General features: G+C 46.5%; 1 protein-coding gene across 1 annotated transcript; it reads left to right on the top strand.

The window, feature by feature from the left end:
- Positions 1-9200: 9200 nt before the first annotated feature.
- Positions 9201-25082, top strand: LOC143404553 (PRAME family member 20-like). The gene is made up of 4 exons (XM_076862657.2): positions 9201-9487; positions 9865-10446; positions 11255-11655; positions 24829-25082. Exons 1-4 carry the CDS (start codon positions 9201-9203, stop codon positions 25080-25082), a joined length of 1524 nt encoding a protein of 507 aa, XP_076718772.2.
- Positions 25083-25535: the final 453 nt, after the last annotated feature.

The following is a 25535-nucleotide window of genomic DNA, read 5'->3' as shown; positions in this document are numbered from 1 at the left end:
CAGGGTTTGCAGCAGTTTTATACATTCTTTGGAGAAGGCAGGGACCCCACTTACATCATAGCATCTCTTAGCAAATCATCACACACCCTGGGAAAATCAAACAACAACTCTAAAACATGATTAGCACATTCACTGGTGGGCACAAGTTGGGTAGGGGTGATTGGTCAGTACAAAAGGGGTATTCATTTGAACTGATTGGTTTAAGCCAAAAGAGGTGTATGTGCTGAACTACGTGGTTTCCCAACATGTTATCAACCACCATAAACTACTGGGAGGGTCATCTGGCATCCCAGGTATTTCCCTGTCTCATGCTGATTGGTGGCTGCTAGGGGGTTGCTATGGGTCCCCACCTGGCCTGACTGAGTCAGGGACACCTGGCTCAGCAGATCTCTCCTGTTATTTGTAGATAAACAACTTAGCAGGGTGGGAATGTGCCTAGGAGTGCTCTGTGGGTTTTTTCAAGGACAAAAGTGATGTCCCTTCCTTGGACAGGCTTTGCTCTGAGGTAGAGGCTGGTTCTTCACAAACACTCTCTGAGACGCAGTATTCCAACCAGGTGAGATCTGCATCACGGACCAACACAGAACGCGGCCTCCCTCTGGCCCGCCATCTTCCTTCTCCCCACCCTTTTTAAATGCTGGTGATGGAACCCTGTGATGCTTTACCACTTAACTTCCTCCCCAGTCCTTTCATTTATTTTGAGACAAGTTCTGGCCAAAGTTCTAGGGCCATGATAAATTGGTGAGGTCAGCCTTGAATTTGCAGTCCTCCTTCCTCAGCCTCCGATGTGGCCAGTGTTATAGGTATCTGCCACCACACTTGGCTCTGACACTGTTTTTTCCCCTAAGCCACAGAGAGAGGTTTATTTGGTAAAGTAGATACAAATTCTAGGGAGAATGGTGCAATCTCAAGGAAGATGCCTTTGGGGTAAAGCAAGGAATACTCACTCAAGGCAGAGTGCAGGCTATCTCCAGAGGGAGAGAAAATCTCTGGCACTAGTTTTATTTATCACTAAAGAATTAAGCTGAGGTTCACGCATCAAATCTTTAAATGATGTTAGTTCTGGGGAAAGTGGTGAGTTAGGGGCTTACAGATTCCAGAAGAATCTTCAGATTCACATTTGGATTTCTTGCTGGGAGTCTGCCAGCCCTGAGACAAGCCTGAGGGTCCCAGTGCAGGTTTCTGGTATTAGCAGAGCTTCTTAAGTCAAGTTCATGTTGTTTTTTTTTTCCTGACTTTGAGGTCTGGGTAAATTTGCCTTTCACAGTCAGGCAAGGTGGCTCCCCCCTGTAACCCCAGGAACTCAGAGAAGCTGGCAGGAGATGGCAAGATCCAGGCCAGCCTCAGCAGTTTAGTGAGACCCTGTCTCAGAATAAGAAAGAAAAGATAAAAAGGGCAGAGATGTAGCTTGGTGACAGAGAACTCCTGAGTTCAATCCTTTGTACAGGGGGAAAGGAAGGAAGGGAGGAAATGAGGGAGACAGGGAGGGAGAGAGGGAGGGAAGGAAGAAAGAAAGGGAGGGGGGGGAAAAGGAGGGAGAAAAAAGGAGGAAAAAAGAAAGAAATAGAGGGTAGGGGAGGAGAAAGGAAGGAAGGAAGGGGAAGAAAGAAATTGCCTCTGGCAGTATATGGACCAAGACCAGGTAAGATTGGTTGGGGTGAAAATGCATCAGGATGCAAGATTGGTTTAACCTTTGGAATAAACCTGGAATGCAAATCTCCTTTCATATTTGAATAACAATTTCATTGATTAACCATATCAATGGAATAAAGCAAAAAAAAAAAAAAAAAAAAAAAAAGAATCCTCTCAATTGACACAGGGAGAAATATTTGTCTGCCAGGTATGATGGTACATTCCTGTTAACCCCAGCTACAGGAGACTGAGGCAGGAGGACCACAGGTTCAAAATCAGCCTCAGCCACTTAGTGAGACCCTGTCTCAAAATAAAACATAAAAAGGGCTAGGGACATGGCTCAGTGGTTAAGCGCCCCTGGATTAAATCCCAAGTACCCACCCACCATGCAAAACATATATGGGAGATTCAGAGAGAGAGAAGGGAAGGCTGAGAAGGTCCCCTGGGCAGGAATGAATCGATGGCTGGAGTGGGGGTGGAGAGTGAGAAAGGTTTTTCTTTCTTTTCATTTTCTTCCTTGTTTTCAATGGAAAATTGTTTCTAAATTGGCAAAAATGATCTATGAGAGAAGATGAAACAAGATTGAAGAGAGATGGAGCTAAAAACAGGGAGAAGACATTGAGAAGCCAAGAGGTACCCATGCTAGGTACAGGATGAAGGGCAGGGCAGGGAAGGTGTCTGCATTACTGGACCTTTTACAGGGAGAATGTGGTTGTGCATTACGTGGGCAAAGAACATATGAAAACCGAGTGAAGGTTGCCCACATGGACCCCTTAGGATTGCTGGACTTTCACACACACACACACACACACACACACACACACACACGCATGCACACACACACACACTCACACATGCACTCACGTAGTGACCATAGCCTCAGGTTCCATGCTCAGCTCCAAGGGAGATGGAGACACAGCCCCTGCCCTTCAAGGGGCAGCTCCACCCATCAGGTGAGATTGTCCAGTAAACAGCTGGAAAACATCCTTAGCCCAGGATGCAGCCTGGAGCTCCAGGTATTCACCACATGAGGGAAGCTTCTCCGGGGGTCTGGTGGGGACCCCAGCTGCTCTGTTCAGTGGCACAAGATGTCCTGCAGTTGGGGAATGGAGACACACACAGTGGTCCACACAGCTGTGAAAAGGTGCAGGGGACCTGAAGTGCAGTCACCAGGGAGGGAAGCCAACTGAGGGTGGTGTACTGTAGACATTCCTGAAGACACAAAACCAGGGGCACAGGATAAAGTCCAGTGGTTGCCAGGTTTGGGTGGGAGAGAGGGCTGAACAGCTGGAGCACCCAGGGGCTGTAAGCTGTGAATTATTCTGCCGGACACTATAATGGTGGATATAATGTCATTGGGCATTTCTAACCCCAGAAGTGTAGACTCTAGAACCGGAGTCAACTATAGACTTTGCATAACACTGATGTGTCACAATAGAGGTGTAATGCCAGATTTGTGGGACCCCAGTAGACTTCCAGGAGCTGAATCCGATACAATCACAGAAGAGTCTTTATTGCAAACTCAACCTGGACTCACAACCATTTCCGATGCAGCAGTCACAGGGAGTGTGTCCTGGTCCGTTGTTCAGTGAGATTTTATAGGTAGTGGGGGATACTCTATGTGTCACAACGTCACACAGCAAATCATCACACACCACAGGAGAATCAAACAACTCTTAACATTGATTAGCACATTCACTGGTGGGAAAAAGTTGGGTAGGGGTGATTGGTTAGTTCAAGAGGGGGATTCCTTTGAACTGATTGGTTTAATCCATGAGGGGTGTATGTGCTAAACTACATGGTTTCCCAACACGTTATCAACCACCAAGACTACTGGGGGGTCATCTGGCATTCCAGGTATTTTCCCTGTCTCATGCTGATTGGTGGTTGCTAGGGGGTTGCTATGGGTCCTTGCCTAGCCTAACTGAGTCAGGGACACCTGGTGCTGCAGATGTCTCCTGTTATTTGCAGACAAACAACTCAGCAGGGTGGGTATGTGCCTAGGAGAGCTCAGTGGGTTTTTTCAAGGACAAGGGTCACACCCCCTCCCTCTGGACAGGCCTTGAGGTAGAAGCTGTTTTCAAAAATGGAGTCACATCAGCTTCTCAGAGGCATGAATTGTAGCATAGGTACCACTCTGGTGTGAGATGCTGGTTCTGGGGGAGGCTGGGTAGGCAGAGGGACTTGGGAAGCGTCTAGCTTCTGCTCAGTTTTGCTGTGGTTTTAAAACTACTCTAAAACAAAACAAACAAACAAAATCCAGTCTATGTTAAAAAAAAAACATAAGGGTAGGCTTCCAAGTCTAATGTTGGTTCTCCTTCTGTTTACCAGGGAGTCCTTGCTTCCCACAATGCAGAAGTATAACACCAGAGAGGCACACTGAGCCAAGGGGAGGGGGGACAGAGGAATGCGATGAGCCCAGCCTAATTCCATCTTAAGTTTGGGAGCCACCTCATCACAAAGACAAGAAAAGGTCATTTCTGTTTTACGACAAATTACTGCAATTTCTAAACTTGCTTGGAATGCCTGCCTGTGCCTGGAACTCACCCATGCCTGGCTTTCCCTGACCAGATAACAACCCTCTAGCTTACATGACGATAAACAAGTCACTGAGTTGTGAATTTTGTGCTGATATTGTTTCTGGATGGACCAAGAAGCTGCTGTCCTCTCACAGAGCTTGAGTCTCTGTGGTGGGTGACAGTCCCTAGTCAGGCAAGTAAAGCTCTCTTTTGATTTGAAATTCAGACTTAGACTGCTTTCTGGGGGGCTCCCCATAGCACCATCTACATAGCAGGCTAAGGCAGAAGGATCTCAAATTCAAGGCCTGTCTCAGTAATTTAGTGAGAACCTGTCTCAAAACAAATTTTTTTAAAAAAATGGGCTGGAGGGGCTGGGGATGTGGCTCAGTTGGTAGAGTGCTCGCCTGGCATGCGTGCGGCCCGGGTTCGATCCTCAGCACCACATACAAAAACAAAGATGTTGTGTCCGCCGAAAACTAATAAAATAAAATTCTCTCTCTCTCTCTCTGTCTCTCTGTCTCTGTCTCTCTCTCTCTCTCTCTCTCTCTCTCTCTCTCTCTCTTTCTTTAAAAAAAAATGGGCTGGGAATGTAAGCTCAGAGGTGTAGTTCCCCTGGGTTCAAACCTTGGTACCCAAACTGAATAAATGAATAATTTAATTAACTAAGTAATTAATTAAAAAAATGAAAAAAGCTGAGGATGTAGCTCAGTGGTAAAGCTCTCCTGGGTTCAATCCTCAATGCTAAAAAAATAAAAATAAAAATAAATAAATTCAGGGCCTAAATATTTTTTAAAAATGAACACCTGTACTCATAAAATTTCTGCAAAAGTCTAACTCTTCCTAGAATAATAAAGGCCAGAGCTTGCAGATGAGATAGCCAAGGCCTAATGAACAGGCAAAATTGAATTTAACAGTGACTTCCTGGTGGAGGGACACTGAGAGCCACTCCCTCCAAACCCACCTTGTTCAAATGTGGCTCAATGAGATTCAACATTGATTCCCACTCATCTATTAATTCCCTCCAATGGGAGATGGAGCAACCAGGAAAAGTCCATCCTGGCACTGAGAGAGAATCCAACCCTAACCATTGTGTGATGCACCCAGAGAAAAAATCTTCATCCCAAGGGGGAAACATAATGGTGCTCAAATCAACAGGCAGGAACTGTGTCAAATCCTGATGAGGGGGAAGCAGGGTGCTGTGACGGGAGGGTCCCTGGGCAGCTCTGCCTGATGGCAGGAACTATCACAAACCAGTCAGCCCCAACCTCAGCTGTGCATAAAACCTACCCCAACCTGTACCCCCATGTTTTCTAGGACACCTGGCCAGTTGCTGCCTGTTGTCCTTGAACTGACGCCACCTTTGGTACTGAATCTGTGGAGCCAGTGAGAATTGACTCAAAGCTGCCTTTGACACCCTGTCTCCCTTTGCCTCCTGGATGGGGCTCTGACTCGTCTTTCTTTGGGTGTCCTGCATTCCTGCCCTATTAGGTCTGACTACCGTTGTTCTTTGGAGAGCCACTGTCTGTTGTGACTCAGGTTGACAGAAACATCTACCTGCCCCCTGCACCAAGTCAAGGGTGGTAGAGAAGGCAGGGCTGTGGCGTGAAGTCACCCTTTCAGCTGGCTACACACAGACAAATGGCAGAGAAATTCAGAATTCAATTGAGAGACTAGATTTCAATTGTTGTGGAGCCTAAAAAGCAATGAGGTCTCTGAAATAGCCTTAGTCCTACTTCACTGCACACATAGGAGATTAAATGTGGTCATTTGTGGTAAGTCATTATGTGAAACAGAAACCAAAGATCATCTCAGCCAACTGTAAGTATCCAACTGGGATGTGAGCAGGGATATTTTCCAACAAGAGACCCAAGAAGACCATCCCGGTTTAGATGCTGTGTCTCCCAACAGCTCACCTGTGAGACAATGGTTTGGGAGGAGACATGATTGGTTTATAGCCTTAACCTTGTCAGTAAGTTAATTCCTAATGGGAATAACCGAGTGATAGCAGGGGGCAGGTGTGGTGTGGTTGGAGGAAGCTGATGATTGGGGGTGTGAATATGGTGTGTATATTTTGTATCTGGCTAGGGGCCATCTCTCTCCCTCTCTGTTCTCTAATAATGTGAGCACCTTCCCTCTGCCACAATCTCCCACCATAATGGTCAGCCTCACCTTGAAGTGAGGGCCCAAGGAATGGAATCTGCTGTGTGTGCGTTGAGACCGCAGAAACCATGAGTCCCCAGATCAACTTTTCCTCCTCTGTAGTTGTTGGGGTAGGTATTGTAGTGACAGCGTGAAAAAGCTGACTAACACAAAGACAGAACAACCAAGCAGAAATGCAATTCTGTATCTGCTGCCTATCAAACCATTCCTTCTACGTCTTCCCTGTAAGTCCTCCCCTCACATGGCTCATCAGCCAAGCACTCCCTCTCTTTCCGTCTCTCCTTCCTCAATTCCTGAATTACTTTTTACTCAGGCTCTTCAATTTTTCCTTTGCCTGTGAACTTCTCACAGCCTAAAGAGCCCTGGAAACTGCCTGGAGCAAAGGCTGCTGGGAGATGTGCCCTGGGGGTCCCTGATTCTGCAGGGAGACTCTCCAGTGGGTGGCCTCCCTGATGTCAGGAACACCTGCTGTCCAACCCCCTGTCTTTCTCTCCCATTCCCAAGTTGCCCACAGTTTCCACCCTCGGTGGGTTTCAGATTTTCCAAGTCGCCATCAGGGGCATGTTGGCCCACGCCTGTAATCACAGCAACTCAGGAGACTGAGGCAGGAGGATGGCAAATTTGAGGCCAGCCTCAGCAACTGAGTCAGGACCTAAGCAGTTTAGTGAGACACTATCTCCAAATAAAAGCAAAAAATAAAAAGGGCAGGGATGTGGTTCAGTGGTTGAGAACCAATGGGTTCACTCCCCAGTACAGACAGACAAACAGGAGTAGTCTTGCCCTAAGTCTTGAAGACTGATTCCACCCTCCTTGTCTGCTCTTCCTCTCTGAGTGTGCCCAGATTTGCTGCAAGGTAACTCGACACCTGTGTGACTGTTGTCAACATGGTTCCATTCTGTGGTCTTCGTGGATGACACTACTGTCTTCAAAAAGCTGTTTTTATATGGAAGTTTTGGGGAAAAAATTCAAATAATTTTGATATGGTCAAAGACCCCCTTGAAAGATATTTTCAGTTGTTGTTTTTTCTTAGGGACTCAGTGCTTTTCTGTCTCAGAGGAGGAACAGGAGGGTCACATATGGACGAAATTGAGTCCATGGTGTGGAGTGCATGGAGGGACGCATCCCTGACTCTCACACTCTCCCGGATTCTGCGCACTTTCATGAGATCGGATTCAATCAATCAACCTGGAGGAAGAAAGTCCCATCAGGATTAAGTGGGTGGAGACTGGAGAACCTGATCAGATACTGCTTTCTGATTGGATGCCAGCCAATCAGATGGAGGTGGGGGCGTGGTCAGAGAGGTCCATAAAAGCTTCTGTGGAGCCAGAAGAGAAACACAAGAGTCCTGGAGCCCAAGGAGAACCAGCCTGGCCTGGTGAGGCTCCGAGAACCCTGCACACCTGGACAGATCCCGTAAGTCCCTCACTGCCCTGAGCACCACCCGGTTCCCGCCTCCCTGTGCGGATTCAGGAACAATTTTTTTTCCCTGTCTTTTGTCATGATCCAATTTACAACGTCGATTTTGCCTCTCAGTGTAGTTTTACCTTGATCCTGAACTCTAGGACTTCCACTTTGGTTTATGATTACTTTCAATTTCCTTTGTTTGTTTCTTTCTTTGGTATGGGCTATTGAACCCAGGGGAACTCAAACATGAGCCACATCCCCAGCCCTGTTTTGTGCTGTATTTAGAGACAGGGTCTCACTGAGTTGCTTAGCGTCTGCTCTTGCTGAGGCTGACTTTGATCGCATGATCCCCCTGTCTCAGTCTCCGGATACCCTGGGATTACAGGCTTGTGCACGCATGCCCCGCACCTTTTCTTTTTCTCAATTGTTGTTTTCTAAAGTTTAATGGACAATATAGTTTATTTATCCATTTATTTATTTGGTGGTATGGTGACTGAACCAGGGCCTTGTGCATGGGAGGCAAGCACTCTATCAACAGAGGTATGTCCCCAGCCCAACATTTAATAATTTTTACGTGCTGCTGAGGATCAAGCCCAGTGCCTCCATGTCCTAGGGAAGCGCTCTTCCACTGAGCTCCAGGCAAAGCCAATTTAAAATTACTTAAGCAAGGAAGTGGATTGCAATCCTATTTCATTCTAATTGATTGGAATTCGATTTTCTGAAAATAAAAATATTTATTTTGTGTGCCCTTAAAATTATACTGTTTTGCTGGGCGTGGTGGCACACACCTGTAATCCCAACACCTCCAGAGTTTGAGGAGGCCAGAGAATTAGAGTTCAAAGCCAACCGCAGCAGCACCAGGTGCTAAACAAATCAGTGAGACCCTGTCTCCTACTAAAATGCAAAATATGGCTGGGGGCAGTGACTTACTGGTTCAGTGTCCTGAATTCAATTGCCAATATCGCCTCATCCCCCAAATTGTACTTTAAGGCTTATGTAGTTTTGTAATTTTATAATTTCTCTAAACAAATAAACCAAAAGCTTCAAACTATCTCATGCAACACTTCAGAGACTCTGTTCTTCTGATCTGTTTGTTCTCTTGAACTCCCCCTAAGGTGGCAGAATCTCACATGGGTAACAGATATCCATGAGACTCTTGTAATTTCCAAGTGTTTTATAATATGGGCACATGCTTTATAATTGCCCATTTAATTTTTTGAAATTAAAAATAACATCACCCATGTGAGGGCAACTCCTTTCTGAGCCTCTGTAAGTTGTTGAAACTGAGGAGCCTACTGCATTAAGTCACATAACACTCCAATTCCCATTTTATAAGGACAAGGTAATAAGCAAAGGCTTTCCCCATTAAGGTTGGGGTGAGTTTTAGACTCCCCAGTACCCCCTTCCCAGTGTCTGGCAATGGATGGGATAGTGGCCTTTCCCTGGACCATTCTCCAGGATCCTTCTTCTTTCAGACTCCCCAGGATGAGCATCCAGTCCCCACCCACGCTGCTGGAGCTGGCAGGACGCAGCCTGCTGAGCGACAAGTCCAGGGCCGTCCTGGATCTGGAGGACCTGCCCATAGAGCTCTTCCCACCACTCTTTGTGGAGGCCTTCAGCAGGGGACACACTGAGGTCCTGAAGAAAATGGTGCAGGCCTGGCCCTTCCCCTGCCTGCCCCTGGGGGCCCTGATGAGGCAGCCACAGCCTGAGATGCTCCAAATGGCACTGGATGGGCTGGACATGCTGCTTGCCCAGCAGGATCGCCCCAGGTGAGGGGGACCCAGGTGGCCTGGGAGGGAGCACCCTCGGTGCCAGGGAAGGGATGGGTATAGGCAGGGAGAGTGGGTGCTGACGTGTGCTCCACAGGCTTCCTGTGCTGCCAGCAAGGAGGGGTGGAGAGGCCTTGGCCATACTGAGCCCCATGTGGGAAGGCTTCCAGATGTGGAGGTGCTTGTGGCAGCTGTGCTGACCCCTGAATGAGGCTGTACCTGCCCCTCCCTCAGCTGGGACGGGTGGGGGCACCAGGCTGGATTGGAGGGAAGTGGGTGGAGAAAAGTGAGACAGAAGGAAGAGGTGGAGCAGGGGGCAGCAGCTGAGAGGGGAAGGAAGGGGCCTCAGGGCTGAGACTCTGCTGTGGTCCCCGCAGGAGGTGGAAACTGCAGGTGCTGGATTTGCGGATGGTTCCATGGAACTTCTGGAGGACATGGTCTGGAGTCGTGGTCGATGCCTGCTCACCACAGGACATTAAGAAGAATCAAACATTGAAACTTGGTCCAGCAATGGCAGCTAAGTTGCCCTTGAAGATATTCATAGACTTGTGTCTCATAGAGGGGCCCCTGGATGAATTCCTGACCCTTTTGTTCCTATGGGTCACACAGAGAAGGGACAGGCTGCACCTGTGTTGCAATAGGCTGAAGATCTTTGGGAAACCCACCCACCACACCAGGAAGGTCCTGGGACTGCTGCAGCTGGACTCTGTCCAGAAGGTGGAAGTGCACTGCACCTGGGTGCCCTCCACCTTGGCGGCTTATGCTCCTTTCTTGGGCCAGATGAGGAACCTGAGGAAGCTGCTTGTCTCCGAGGTCTGCATGCCTGCCCACACCTCCCCAGAGGAGCAGGAGTGGCTGCTTGCCCAGCTCACCTCCCAATTCCTCAGGATGGACTGCCTGAGGAAGTTCTGTATGGATGCTATCCACCTCCTCGAGGGACACCTGGAGCAGGTGCTAGGGTAAGTAGGGGGATGAGCTTCCTCTGCAGACCAGTATCAGTAAATCTGAAAGGGCACCTACTGTGTGCCAGCCACTGACACTCTCATGGTGAACAAGGCACTGGAAGGTAAATAACCCATCATCTGTTCCTGCTGTATCCTGAAGCTCGATCTCCTAACCTGTGTTAGAGCAAAGGGCTAAACCAGGGTTCATGGTCTGGGAAGTGACATCATGCTGGGAAGCCAGCTGATGCGGACAGGAGCTAGTGAGGTGGGTGTGAGGTTCCTTCCCTGGGAGCCCTGTCCAGCGACAGGGGTACAAAGCAGGGTAAAGGTGAGGACGTTGAAGGAGGGAAGCCCCCACACCTGTACCTGTTCAACGAGGGAGCCCTGTGTCCTCCCTCTGGGAGCAGAGGAGCCCACTTCTAATGCCCTCCTGGGGAAGGCAGGTCTGAGCTCCAGGTGATGACTCAGGGGTTGTGAGTGAAGAGCAGGGAGTGAGACCTTGCTGAGGGGGCAGGGAGTGAGCCCTGCAGGGTCAACCCCAGTGTGTTGTGACACATCTTTCCTGGATTTGCCTTTGGCACATGACTCTTCCTGACTTGCTGTGGCTAGATATGTGGCTTTCTGCTTGTCATTGAGGGTGACATTCATAGAGATGGAGGACCCACATGGTCACACAAGTAGTGGTGAAAGTTTCAGGTTGAAATGGAGTGACCTGAATGAGCAGATTCTACAAAATGTCAAGCATGTTCAGATGGTCACAGTGACCTTGGATTTGAGCCAATTTGTCTTCTCCCTCAGAACTAACTGCCTGGTTCCTCCTTAGGCACCTGAAGACCCCCTTGGAGTCCCTCTCGATAACCAAGTGCCCGCTCTCGGATTCCGACTGGAATTATCTCTCCCGGTGCCCAAACACCAGCCAGCTAAGACACCTGGATCTGAGATACATCAAACTGACCAATTTCAGTCCAGAGCCCCTCAAAATTCTGCTGGAGACTGTTGCAGCCACCCTGAACAGGTTGGACTTGGAAGCCTGTGAGATCACGGAATCCCAGCTCCAAGCCATCCTGCCTGCCCTGAGCCGCTGCTCCCAGCTCAGGACCCTGTGCTTATTCCGGAATGGCATCTCCATGTCGGTCCTCAGGGACCTGCTCTATCACACTGCCAGGCTGAGCCAGTTGAGCGTAGAGCTATACCCTGCCCCTCTGGAGAGCTACAATGCCCAGGGTGCCATCCACCCAGGGAGATGTTCCCAACTTTGTGCTGAGCTCACGGCACTATTGAAGGACTTTAGGCAGCCACAGGTCCTTATTTTCTATACTGTGCCCTGTCCTCAATGTGGCTACATGTTCCTCTACAACCGGGGCCTCAATCACTGTTCCTGTCCAACAGGTACCTAGTTGGGTGTGTATAAAAAGCTGCCCTCTACGCAATTGGATGTATAACCAGGATGTAGAGGGATCATGAAGGGAACTCAGAGGCCAGCATTTCAGACACTGCCTGAAGTGTGGATGGGGAAAGGAATCAGATGCTGGGGGCCACATTGGAAGGAAGCCCCCGAAGAATGGACCTTCCGTATAGAGCCATATGTCTGTATAGAGTCATCCCAAGGGGCCTGGGTTTTTAGAATGGGATTTAGGCTTCATGGTCATATGAAGAGACTTTTTTGTTTCATGGATGGTCCATCAATAAATTGTCTGAAATGAATGGAATCTCAAGATTAGTCTCTGACATCTTCCATGATGGTTTCACCCAGTTTTCTGATTTTGACACTGGAATTCTCCAGGGGCTGATGGAGAAATACCACCAAGTACTTAGTGATCAATGAGGTTCATTCCCAGAGACTCAAAGCATCCAACTGAAATCAGGTCATTATCTGTGGCTACACTGTGTCATAATCCATGTAGGGGAACACTGGAAGCCTGGAGCATTCTAAGTGGACAGTAAAATTTCAAAATGCCCTTCTTAGGCGACCTCAGTGCCACCCAGACACTCAAGGTTCGCCCATCCGTGTGGGTCTCCACATAGGCCTAGAAACTTGGTGTCTTTGTCTTTGGATGCAATGAGAATAAAATAGGGTCTTTGGGCCTCACAAAACCTTTCCTGTCATCCTGCTACAATGTCTTTCCTGAATTAATGTAGTCATGGCCAGGGAAACCATCCAAATTAGCCTTCATCAAAATAAAAGAATTATATAGGTAGATAACACTTGCAAATGTTTCTAAACTAAACTTTATAAATTACCGCCTCCTGCTGGGAGAGAAAGCTGCACATAACTGACAGATCTTCCCCTAAAACGTCCCATCTCTCCCTACCCAGGGCCACAAGGTTATGAATAAGCAGATGATCAGCGATGACACAGTCTGCAAAGATACGCCAGCACTACCACAATTCACTGCATTAACAGATAGTTCACAATGCATACAAGTGATACATAGTCCAGGCAAGTTCTGCAAGCAGTTCAAGGAGGAATCTATCAATATGTCCATTTCCTCCTAAAGTAAATCGACTCCTTGATTGAGCATTACTTTTTGAGTTATTATTCATTGATGCATCAGTTTATACAGTTTACTGTGATAGCTATTGAAGAAGCTGTAGTTTGGGTTTTTATCTTTGTCTTCACTGGCACTGGGATAAAGATAGGAATTCTGGCAATGATGGCTAAAAAAAAAAAATTATGTAACATTCCAACAGGTACTAAGAAAACAATTTTCTGAACAATTTACATTATCCTGAACAGAATTATTAAATATAATGAAAAGGAAATGTGAAAGTAAACAAACAGATCTGTTAACCTCCTTTTTTGTTCACATATTAAAACAATCCTCAACAGCTGTTTACTCAATTTAAATTAAACCATATAAATCATGTGAATAAAATAAAATATTTGGATCCATTTTTTCATGAGCGCTCCCCATATATGATATATGACATACACCCATACAAACATACAACACAAAACCGAATGTGCACACATAACACAATAATACAACACATAACATAATAGTAAAGGCCTTGTAGCTTTTCACAGGTGAAATCTCCATTGCAATGTTTAAAAACTCCACAGTCAAAAAACAGAACTGATCAGGAAAACATTAACCTAGGTCTGTATGAGCTCCAAAAATAAAATAAAACTTCATGATGTGGGAAAAGGCAATAATAAAATAGATATTGAAAAAAGCATCCTGGTTACCACCTGGGTTTGACTCTTATTTGGATATCCCATCCTTTTTCCTGTAAGTTGCATATGGTTATGAAGGTATTCCCACAAGCAAGCCTCAAGGTGTTTTACATTTGAAATAGGCCTTAATGGTGTTCATTATTCATTAGCTTCCAGGTGTGGGAGAATCACTGTCGCAGATGTAAGAATAGCCAAGCTGGAGCTCTGGATATCAGCTGTTATGAATTTGAGTCAAATCATCTTCTTTTTGGTCTGTAGAAATCGCTTTGGTTAGTCTCTCTGGAATCTAAATTGGCTGCTGTTCTCCCTATGGAAACACACAAACAGAACCCCGACTCCAGAGAATCACTGGGTCAGGATCTTTCCATTGTCCTGTTAGAATATCCTTCCAAAGTACCTTGGGCTTATGTACATTTTTTGGATACATATGCCTTTCCACAGTACTAAGCCCTGCTTAATCCAAATTTTAAAAGTTTAGAGTAAAAAGGGTAATTTTAAGTTTATCTTTGGGGGATATATACCCCTTTCCAATTCCCACTTTTTGCTTTAACAAGTACATTTTAATAGTTTGATGAGCGCTTTCAACTATGCCTTATCTCTGAAGATTGTATGGAATTCCTGTTATGTGAGTAATTCCAAATGATGAGCAAAATTGTTTAAAAGAGGTAGAAGTATAACCAGGACCATTATCTGTTTTAAACTGTTTTGGAACACCCACAGTGGCAAAATTTTGTAAGCAATGAGCTATAATATCTTTAGTTTTTTCTCTGGCATGAAGGGAGCCCATCAAAAATCCAGAAGAAGTATCAACAGTAACATGCAAATGTTTTAATTTTCCAAATTCTGGCAAGTGTGTGATGTCCATCTGCCAAATATGGTTAGGTATCAATCCTCTAGGATTGACTCCAAGATTAATTTGTGGTAAAATGGTCACACAATATTGACATTGTTTTATTATTTGTCTAGCTTGTTCCTTAGTTATTTTAAAACACTTTTGTAAAGTATTAGCATTGACATGGAACCTTTTATGAAAATTTGTAGCTTCTTCTAGCGTAGAGAAAATATGTATGTCATGTGTAGTTTTATCTGCTAAATCATTGCCCAAACTAAGGGCTCCAGGCAAACCTGTATGTGCCCTGATATGTCCTATAAAGAATGGATCTTTTCTGTCCCAGATTAGACTTTGTATAGTAGAAAGCAAAGAGAAAACAGTAGAGAAAGGGGAAATCCTACCAGCATCTTCAAGGGATACTATAGCATTAACTATATACTGACTATTGGAAAATAAATTAAATACAGAATCTTTAAACATCACAAAAGCTTGTAATACTGCATTAAGCTCTACCTTTTGAGCTGATTGTTTGGGTACTAAAAATGTAAAAGTTTGATCAGCGGTTACTACTGCCGCTGAACCATTATTTGACCCATCAGTGAATATATTTGGAGCATTCATGATAGGTGTTTTTCTTGTCATTTTTGGAAAAACTAGAGGATGCAAAGACCAAAAAGACAATAAAGGATTAGATGGCAAGTGGTTATCAAATGAAACATTAGATTTGCACATGATTATTGCCCAAGTATTTAACTCATTAGCTAACTCATCAATTTGATCCATAGTATATAGAGTAATAATTTTATTGGGAGAAATTCCAAACACTCCCTTTGCTGATTTTATTCCTTTGAGTATTAATTGTCCTACAGCCCCAGGATACCTAGTAGAATAGTGTTAGGAGAATAAGATAAATGTATCCACAATAATGGACCTTCTTGCCAAAATATTCCTGTAGGAATATTTTTTGTTGGTAGTACAATAAATAATAAAGGCAAACTTATATCAATTCTATCCAAATGCATATTTTCCATATATGTTTCAATGATTTTTAATGCCTTTCTTGCTTCAGGTGTTAACATCTGGGGTGAATTTGGATTTGATGGACCTTTTAGGATATCAAATAAAGGTCCCATCTCTCCTGTTGGTATGCCTAGATAAAGCCTTATCCAATTTATGTCTCCCAATAACTTTTGAAAGTCGTTAAGTGATTTGAGTTGATCTACTTGTATTTGAATTTTTGGTGGACAGACCATGGTTGAGGATAATAGAACTACTAAATAATTAATTGGAAAATTTAATTGTACTTTATCTATTGCTATCTCTAGATTATAATTTTTTTAATAAGTTTATAAGTGTGGCATAACATTCTAGCAATGTGTTATTATCTTTATGTGCTAATAATACATCATCCATATAGTGAAATATTTGTAGTTCAGGATTTTGATTTCTAAGTGGCTGGATTGCTTTGTTAACATAAATTTGACACATAGTTGGGCTGTTAGCCATCCCTTGAGGGAGTACTTTCCATTCGTATCTCTGATCCGGACCTTCATGATTCAGTGCAGGGATAGTAAATGCAAAACGTGGACTATCCTCAGGATGAATTAGAATTGAAAAAAAAATAATCTTTAATATCTATAGCTAAAATGTACCAGGTTTTTGGCAAAGCAGACAATTGAAGAATCCCCGATTGAGCAGGTCCCATAATAACCATCTCATTAATAATGGCTCTTAAATCTTGCAATAATCTCCATTTACCAGATTTCTTTTTAATGACAAAAATGGGAGTATTATAGAGAGATACAGAAGGTTGTATATGTCCCTCTGCTAAATGTTGTTTGACCAGGTCATGGGCTGCTTGTATCTTTTCTTTAGTCAGGGGCCACTGAGGAACCCATACTGGTCTTTCTGATTTCCAAGTAATTTTTATTGTCTCAGTGACCCCTTCTGAAAACCCAATCCATGTCTATCTATTCCTTGATCTATTTGAATTGGTGCTGCTATACCTTGTTCTTGTTCTCCTAATCTTTTTTTCTTTCCTAAAACCGTGTCTAGCCCTAATAGTGGGTGCATTTGAATTGATTTAATTTGTTAATGTCAAACCTAATTGATCTAGGACATCTCGTCCCCATAAATTTATAGGAAGATGATCCAATACATATGGCTGTATAGTTCCTTCACATCCTTCAGGATCCTTCCAATCTAATACCATTGCACTTGTATGGGGATTAGTCACCACTCCTAGGCCTCAAAGCGTTTGAATGGCCTGTTGTAATGGCCAATGTTTCAGCCATTCTTTATGAGATATGATGCTAAGGTCTGTACCTGTATCCAGTAGCCCATTAAATTCATGTCCTTGAATATTTAGTTTTAGCATTGGGTGAGAATCTAAATTTAAAGACAGCATAGCCCAATCTACACCTTTGGAGCCTAATCCCCTGGAACCTCTTTCTATAGTACTACTGGAAAATTTATCATGTAGGCTGGGTATTATTAATAATTGTGCCATTGTATCTCCTGGTGAAATTACTGATATACCCTTTGGAGAACTAACTATAATTTTTATTTCACCTTCATAAACGAGATCAATTACCCCAGGACTTATCATAAGTCCTTTTAGAGTAGAAGAACTGCATCCTAACAATAAGCCTACTGTTCCTTGGGGAAGAGGTCCTTTTATTCCTGTGGGAATGATTTGAACTCCCTTCTCTGGAGTTAGTACTGCTCTGGCAGAGGTGCAGATGTCCAACCCTGCATTCCCTCTGGTTCTTCTGATGAGGGATCTGATGGATAATGTGTCCTGGGCACTACCCTGATGGTGTTGCTGGGTTCCTCCATGGTGTTTCTGGGTTCCTCCAGTGCCCCTTATATTGTGTTGTGGGCCCTGGAGCATTGGGCCCCCCCTGTCAGTTTTTTGGCAATGGAGCGGGTTGCCTTTCTCCATGATATCATGGGTAAACAGCTGGTCCTTGTCCATTTTTTGATAATGGAGTACCCTCTATGGTGGTTTGAGAATGGCATTCATTAGCCCAATGTCTCCCTCTATGGCATCGTGAGCAAATACCCGGTGTTCTACCCCTTTGATACCTAGTTTTGTTAAACCCTCCTCCTATGGGGAAATTCCTTTTAAAATGTCCTGTTTGCTCACAATTGTAGCATGTTTTTGCCCTGGCATCTAAAGCCTGTTGTACTGCAGCTGCCAAGACTTGCCCTTGTTCATTAATGTCTCTACATAATTTAATATATGTGTTTAAATCTCCATGTTTCCATGGTCTAATGATGTCTCTGCACCAACTATTTTCTTGCTCATAAGCCAGTTGTTTTATTAATGGCATTGCTTGTTCTGTATCCCCCAAAACTCTGGTAGCTGTTTGAATAAGCCTATCTACAAATTCAGCGTAAGGTTCATTAGCTCCCTGTATTACCTTAGATAATTGACCTTGTAAATCTGCATGTCCTTGTAAGGCCTTCCATGCCCTAACTGCATCTGCAACAATTTGTGAATATATAGCAGGATCATATTCAATTTGTTGCTGTTGACCCTCATAGGGTCCTTTTCCTAACAACATATCTAGATTTCTTTGAGGGTAACCAGCTGCTGCATTTTGCCTAGCCGTCTCCATGCAAAATTCCTCATTGGCAACCTTCCATAACAAATATTGTCCTCCATTTAGCACAGATTTACACATATTAGCCCAGTCTGCTGGCGTCATGTCCAAGTTGGTAATGGATTCGACCATGATTACAGTGAAGGGTGCTTGTGGACCGTAAGTTGTTACAGCCTCCTTTAACTGCTTCACTATTTTGTAATCTAAAGCACGGTGAATTTGCTGCCCTCCTGCCAGCTCAAGTACAGGGCATGCTAATCTTTGAGGTCCTGTCTCAGGATTCCATCTATCAACTTCGGGGGTTGAGGGCCACTCAGCTGTCTCCATAGGTGGAGCTGTTGGTTGAATTATGCCCTCTGGTGATAGAACAGAGTTAGTAGCAGCCTCCTGTTGTAGCTTCCCCCCTGATAGCTGTTTCTCCTCTAAGCTCTCTTCCTTTAAATTTTCTTCCTCTATCTGACTAGCTCAAGAGACCTTCTCTTTTGCTTGATCTAACAAGTTTTCTCCCATAGTCTGGACCTCTAACAATTTACGTAACACTCTTTCAGTTTGTTTTTTTACTATTTTCTAATCTACTATAAAGATAATTCAACCTAACATGATAACACAAAATAAAACCAAAACAGAATGAAACCAAAACCAAACAAAAAAAATTGTTGTATCAATTTTCCTATTTTCTTGACATGTGGTCTATTTTTATCTCTTCCTCAGGGGTGAACAACTTCAAACCTTCAGCCAACCATTTTTCCCAGTTTGCCTAAGAAAGTTCTAGGGATAGGCAGCTTGAAACAAAAACAAAACAAATTAAAATAGGAACACATTATTTTTTCAAATGGTCACCCATTCTCTTGCCTTCCCTCAGGGGCGAGCAATTTCACTTACCTCCAAACTTCAGGCATTCCCCGCATGGGCCGGCAAATGCCGCAGTCTGGCTGGGCACAAATCATGAGCCATTGAAGCAGGAACAAACTTTATTTCTGAAATCACCAGTACACTCCACACACGCTCCCGGGAACTCCCCCGAATGCGACGCGGCTCCCGGAAATACCCTCCTCTTGCACTTCCCCAACCAATGGGAACTCTCCGGGAATCCCTGGGAGAGCTAAAGCAAAACTCAACGGGAACTCTGCCAGAACTCAAAAGTCATCATCTTAATGGCTCACTAGCGTCACCTCTCAACCACTGCTTCTGGCAAAAATGCCATGCGTCATCCCAACTCGGCTGTGGCCCTCAACAGCAGAGTCCAGGTCCTACACAGCAAGCCCATCTGTCCCCCACACAGCGATCTGTGTGCCTCACCCCTCTTTATGACACTTCCATTCCTCTCACTCTATGTCTAACTTGCATGTGTGGCAAGGGGGAAGTTCTGAACTGCATTCATTCTGCTCTGCTGCTGGATTCTAGGATCAAATAAAGGCAAGGAAGATCTGCAATATGAGATGTGTCATTACTGGTTGTTTTAAGGGTTTTCATGACCCAAAAGGGACTTGAAGATATTCTGGTGTGTCCAGACTCCTTGAATTTATAAGCACTGTGAGCTGCATGTGTCTCCACACAGCCCTGGGATTAAAGCACCCAGACTGCTCTTTGAGCTCCTCATCTTTTGACTCTAGGTTCATCTGTGCTGTGAGACAGCCCACAAATGTAGGATGTCATGACAAACAGGACCGGGTGTGTAAGGGTGGCTGGGTCAGAAGGGGACTGGGTTCCACTCCCTGGAGTGCTACTGAAAGCTGCACATTCCTTTGTGCATCTGCATCAAAGAGTCTAGATCCCCTTCTGGAACACTGGCCAATTTCACCTGTATAATCTAGGGACCCAGAACCCATGCTTTTCTTCAGAAATGAGTGAACTTTATAAAAGATAACCGAGAACCTGGGGACATAGCTCAGTGGTAGAGCACTTGCCTAGCATGGGGAAGGACCCGAGTTCCATCCCCAGAACCACAAAAGTATGTGAACAGTAAGTGAATAAGTAAATCCAATATGGATGTGACTCCAGGGGGGGAGTTTTAATTTGAAGAAAATTGTCTATCTGAGAGGAGATCCAGAGCCCATATGAACACAATGATATGCATTCTTTAATTTTTATTTATACTTTCTACATTTAATTGGTATGCACTGGCATGTACAATTGATGTCCTTAAAGATTCTTTTCCAAAAAATAAAAAAAAACCCTGAAAACTTGGAATGATGGTGAAGGGAAAGCAAGGAATGAAAGATAGATAAGCAACAAATGAAAGACAGAGACCAGGCAGAGATACACATGAGTTTATTTTTCAGACTGGACAAGTGAAGGCCATCTCTGTATAGAAGAGAGAGGCAGAACAGACTTGAGTTCTGGGACTTTTATGGGGGAAGCTCAGGAATCAGAGCTCAGTGCGCCCTAATGAAGGTGGTTAAGGGTTTGGTTGGTATGAGGGAGTGATGAGCCTTTCTCAGTAACTCCCTTGGGCTGGAAAGTGAAATGTTTTCCTTAAAATGGCAGCTGTCATTTAAGATGGTCATCCAGGTGCTAAGCAAGAACCTTATAAGTACTATAAAGAAAAGAATAAATTGAAGAGAGTTGTTAGAGACACAGCAGAGACTCCCAAAACCTACCCGTGAGAACAGGGAGGGAGAAGCATTATTTGGATCCCCTATAAAATAAAGGATGTTTGGGGGGATTGGCTCAGCAAGCAGGCTTGAGAAGAATAAGCATGCAGAGGGAAGGTCTCTTATTAGCCTGTCACGATTAAGTGTGTTTGCAGAGCTTAAAATTAATCTAGAATTGTTTGCTGTGAATTGATTGTATCTATTATAGTGCCTAGCATTAAGGATTGTCATTTTCTTGATTAAGAACCTATAGAGGGCTGGGATTGTGGTTCAGCGGTAGAGCTCTCACCTTGCATGGGCGGGACACGGGTTCAATCCTCAGCACCACATAAAATAAAGACATGGTGTTGTGTTCATCTACACCTAAAAAATAAATATTAAAAAAATTGCATTGAGTAATTTGAGTGAATAAAGCACCGAAAGGGGCAGAAGCACGTGGACATGCTTTCTTTCTCCCCTGGACTGCATACATTGCAATTTTGTCTCCTTGTGACAGATGATTTGAGAGGGGGCTTCTAAATCCCAAAGCTGAGGTTCTGGAAGTGACCTTTAAGGTGTATAATGAGAGAGGTGAGAAGGCCTGAAAGCAGAGATAGCAGATGCTTGCTCAAGCCATCTGTCCCTGGTGTCACTGGCCCATGGGACGGTCCCTCAGGACCACTCAGACCCTGTTTTAAATGTGGTCAGATGGGTCACTGGGCTCGTACATGTCCCAAGCCTCATAATTTCTGGATTTTTGTCCTAAATGTCATCAAGAGGGACACTGGGCTGTTCACATTCCCCGAGCACATGGGGGCCCCCCAGCCACCTGGCCCTTTGGGTTCCCCTTTCCAACTCTTAGGACTGGCTGCAGAGGACTGAAAAGATCCAGGTCCCCATCACCCAACCACCACCATCACTCCATGGAAACTCAGGGTAACACTGAAAATGTCAGGTAGGACCTCTCCTTCCTCCTAGACACCAGGGCTACATGTTCAGTCCTCAAGATGTTCTGGGGGCTGACTACCAACCCTTTCAGACACCTAGCCTTGTTTGCACTTGTGGCTCTCTAATTTTTACTCATTCCTCTTTGGTCAATCCACAGTGTCCTGTTCCCCTTATGGGAAGGGACATCCTCACAAAGTTGGGGGCTACGCTCTCCTTCTCCCCTCATAGTCGCTTCCATGCAGACTCACCTGCTGCTCCCCGACCCTCACCCTTACCTTACGACCATCCCCTACTGTGTGGCCAGTGCCTTCCCATGACCCGCTTCTGAGGTGGACGTTTCCAGTCCTTCTATCACATCACACCATGAGCCCATTCACATCTGTCTCAAAAACTCCTCCATTTTCTGCCCAATCACCACACCTGGTCTCCCTCCTTGCTGATGCTGTCCCTCTCTTTGCAGAGCAGACTTGACCCCAACAGCTTTTATCACCCCTATGGGGATTTCAGCTGCTTTGGACCATGGCCTGAGGGTCCTGGACAATGACCACTCACCTTCTTCCATTCACGGAGGGCTCTTCTTTATCCACACATGGGCAACCTTGGGGAAGTGATTGTACCCTTCTCCTCCCCTCCTCCTCACAAGTCTAACCCCTAGAGATGGCAGTGACAAGTCTCTTCTTGAGACCCAAAAGTTAACTTAGATCTTGGCCCAGCACCAAGATTCTCGACCTTCCCAACCCTTCCCCTTGGCAAGTTCACTCTGAGTCTTGGTTCCCAGACGGCTCCTCCTTCCTTCAGGAGGGAATTCACGGGGCAGGGTACACAATAGTCTCTCTAGCCTCCACTCCCAATATCAGCAGGCTGAACCCTTTGCCCCCGTTAGAGCCTTCACTTTGGCAAAGGGAGCCTCCCTCCTTATCTACTGTCCCTTGAATTACATTTAGACTGAACTAAACTCCTTCCTTGGCTCTTCCTCTGTCACAGGCCCTCCCAAAGAAGCCACTCGACACCTCCCCTTTCAGCTTCTATAGGGACAGCCCACCTCCCTGCTCAGCTCACCACCCTCTGATTCTCCACTCCCCCTTGCTCCTCATCTCTTCTGGCCCCTTCTTGCATACACTGGGATCCTTCTTTGGCAACACAGGGATGTTGTTCTGGCAAAGCCAATTCTGCCTCTTCTCTTTCTCCCGCTCTGTCTCCTGGTGACCTGGTACTTTTTCCACTCCCAAAAGCCCGCCGCCTCCTCTCAGTTCTCTGCAAAATGGACTGGACTCTATCGGGTCATTCTTACCACTTCTTTGGTGGCATCCCATATCGAGTTCCTAACCCCCTTTTAAAACAGTCCTCTCTGCCCCCTTTTACAGTGAGACCCCCAGGCCCTCTCAAGCTGCGTCTCTCCAAGGTTGAACCCCCAATCTTCCTTTGGTCTCTGAGGACCAGGGGACACTGCAGAAACATGAGTGCCATCCTTCCCTTTTTCATCTTTGCCCTTCTCATCTAAGTCCAGGGTAGGGACAGACTTCACCTGCCTGCCACTCTGACCGCCTCCTACTTCACTCATAGCAGATGGGGGGACCCCAAGAGAAACAGCTCACCAAAACGGGGGAGTCATCAGAGGGTGTCTCTAAAAATATTATGAACTGTTTACCCTGGAAACTGCGTCTCCTATGACCAGGTGGCTACCTGATGGCAGCCCTGGGGAGGAAGTGCCAGAGTCTTTTGTTCCCACCCTGCCCTCTCTTCCCGGCTTCTCTCCTTTTCTTTTCCTTTTGGAGGCATAGTGGCTCCAGAGCCAGGTTGCTTGGGTTTGAATCCGGGCTCAGCCGTTTACTAGCTGTCCAACATTGAGTAGTGACTTCACCTGTCTGAGCCCATTCCCTATCTGAAAAGTGGGGCTGATATCGAGGCCTTTCTACGGAGTTGTTGTAAGGATTAAATGAGTTCATCTAAGTCAGGTGCTCAGAACAGAGCCTGGGTGAGTCCTATGGAGCGATCCTTGTGCAGATGGTGGTGTGGTGGTTATTATTAGCAGGCCCTTACTCAGCATGGGCTCCGTCTTCAACATTTTTCTAGACTGGAGGGTTTGAGGCTTCTTCTTAAATTAGTCAAACACTCAAGTGAAATCCTACAGTCAACCCAATACAGAAAGCAGAGTTCAAGAGGCCTCCTCTGGTCGTATCAGGGGTGGGCTCAGGCCCTTTCCTTGGATGTTTGGATAGTGAAGCTTCTCAAAGTTGCCTCCAGCCACAACAGAATACCCCAGTTATTAGAAAATGCAGAGTGGGCTGGCGCAGTGGTGCTTCCCTGAAATCCCAGCAGCTCAGAAGGCTGAGGCAGGAGGACTGGGAGTTCAAAGCCAGCCTCAGTAATTTAGCAAGGCCTTGTCCCTCAGTAAAATGTAAATAAAAGGGCTGGGGATGTGCCTCCGTGACTAAGCACCTCTAGTTTCAATGCCCAGTACTAAAAAAGAAAAAAAAAAAATGCAGAGTAGGCGCCCCCCCCAGGACCTCCTGGATGGATCCCTGGGGAGCCTGCATCCAAGCACAGTCTTCTGGTGACTCTTCAGCACATGGAAGCTTCACTCAAGTTCCAAGTACCAAATACTCCATCTGGGGTGGTGGCACATGCCTGTTGTCCCAGTGATTCGCTGAGGAGGCTGAGGCAGGAGAATCCCAAGTTCAAGGCCAGCCTCGGCAGCTTATGAAACCTGTAACAACCTTGGGTTCAGTCCCCAGTACAAAAAAAAAAAAACAAAAACAAAAACCAGATGCCACGGGAAGGCCCCCTCCAGCTGCCCCCTCTTCCTCCCCTCTCCTGTGTCTGGGTGGTGGGCTTTACACGGTGGCAAGCCTCTCTTCCTGTCTGCCCTGAGGACGGTGGAGAGGAGTGTGGCATCCAGTGGGGCGATGGCCCTGCAGCCCAGAGGGTCCTGCCACCGGGTGGGCCCTGCTCCTAGTCCCTGCACCTGCTGCCACCTCCTGCTCCCCGCCATGGCTGGCTGTGACCGGGTCTAGAGAGGTCCCCAGCCCTAAGTGGAGTGTAGCGCCCCATGCCACCCTAACTCCAAACCCAACCGGCCCCTAACCCTCCAGGAGCCCAGGAAGAGCCGTGTCCTGATTCTCCCCACGACGGTGACTCTGAGGTCTAGAGAAGTCCCAGTTCCGCTCGGGCCAGCTCCTGTCCCCTGGTGTCTGGGGTGGGGCGGGACTCCCGCTGGCCCGGGCTGAGGCTGACCCTCTGGCCACCGCCTCTCCACAGGCCTGGACCAAATCCAGTGCTCGCTGCCCCCGGAGAACCGCAGGGTGGCGCTGCGGCAGCTGTCGGAGGCCAGCTTCAGCGAGTGCAAGTTCAGCCTGTCGCTCACCGACCTGTTCATCATCATCTTCTCGGGCGTGGCGGTCTCCATCGCGGCCATCATCTCCAGCTTCTTCCTGGCCACCGTCGTGCAGTGCTTCCAGAGATGCGCCCCCAACAAGGACGCGGAGGACGAGGACGAGGACGAGGACGACTGAGCCCCCTGCTCGGGCGCGTCCCTTGGCAACACCCAGCCGGCGGAGCCTCTCGGAGAGGGAGGGGAAAGCGCTGAAGACAGGGAGGCACCGGCCACCCTCCAAGAACAGAACAGAGTCTCCTTGGCGAAGGGGACCAGGGCGCCCGCTGGCCAGGCCCATCGCAGCTCCCAGAAGCCCGGGGAGCTTGGGTGGGTCGCTCCTGAGCAGGGCCCACTCTTGGTGCAGGCAGCGGGCCTGGGAGGATCCAGCCGGGGTCTCTGCAGGAGATGCCAAGACGCATCTCCAGCCCTTCTTTCTGGGCCGGAGCTGTGCTTGGGAGACCAGCATCAACCTCTTCCCCCAAGGCCGGGAAGCTGCCCAGGCAGGGCCTCCAGTTCAGAGCCCCCTCCACGGAAGCAGGATTCTCTCCATACAATAGGCCTCAGCAGCCTTGGGATGTGTGTGGAGAACAAA

This window comes from Callospermophilus lateralis, chromosome 7 (genome assembly GCF_048772815.1).
Source record: "Callospermophilus lateralis isolate mCalLat2 chromosome 7, mCalLat2.hap1, whole genome shotgun sequence".
Lineage (NCBI taxonomy): Eukaryota > Metazoa > Chordata > Mammalia > Rodentia > Sciuridae > Callospermophilus > Callospermophilus lateralis.
The sequence above is the reverse complement of the archived record's forward strand: the minus strand, read 5'-3'. Positions and strand labels throughout refer to the sequence as shown.

Excerpts from the sequence above, each read along its gene's own strand:
- LOC143404553 (XM_076862657.2), top strand. The coding sequence starts at position 9,201 with ATGAGCATCCAGTCCCCACCCACGCTGCTGGAGCTGGCAGGACGCAGC. Across the intron at positions 10,447-11,254 it reads CACCTGGAGCAGGTGCTAGG|GCACCTGAAGACCCCCTTGG; the intron begins GTAAGTAGGGGG and ends GTTCCTCCTTAG. Across the intron at positions 11,656-24,828 it reads GGAGAGCTACAATGCCCAGG|GCCTGGACCAAATCCAGTGC; the intron begins GTGCCATCCACC and ends GCCTCTCCACAG.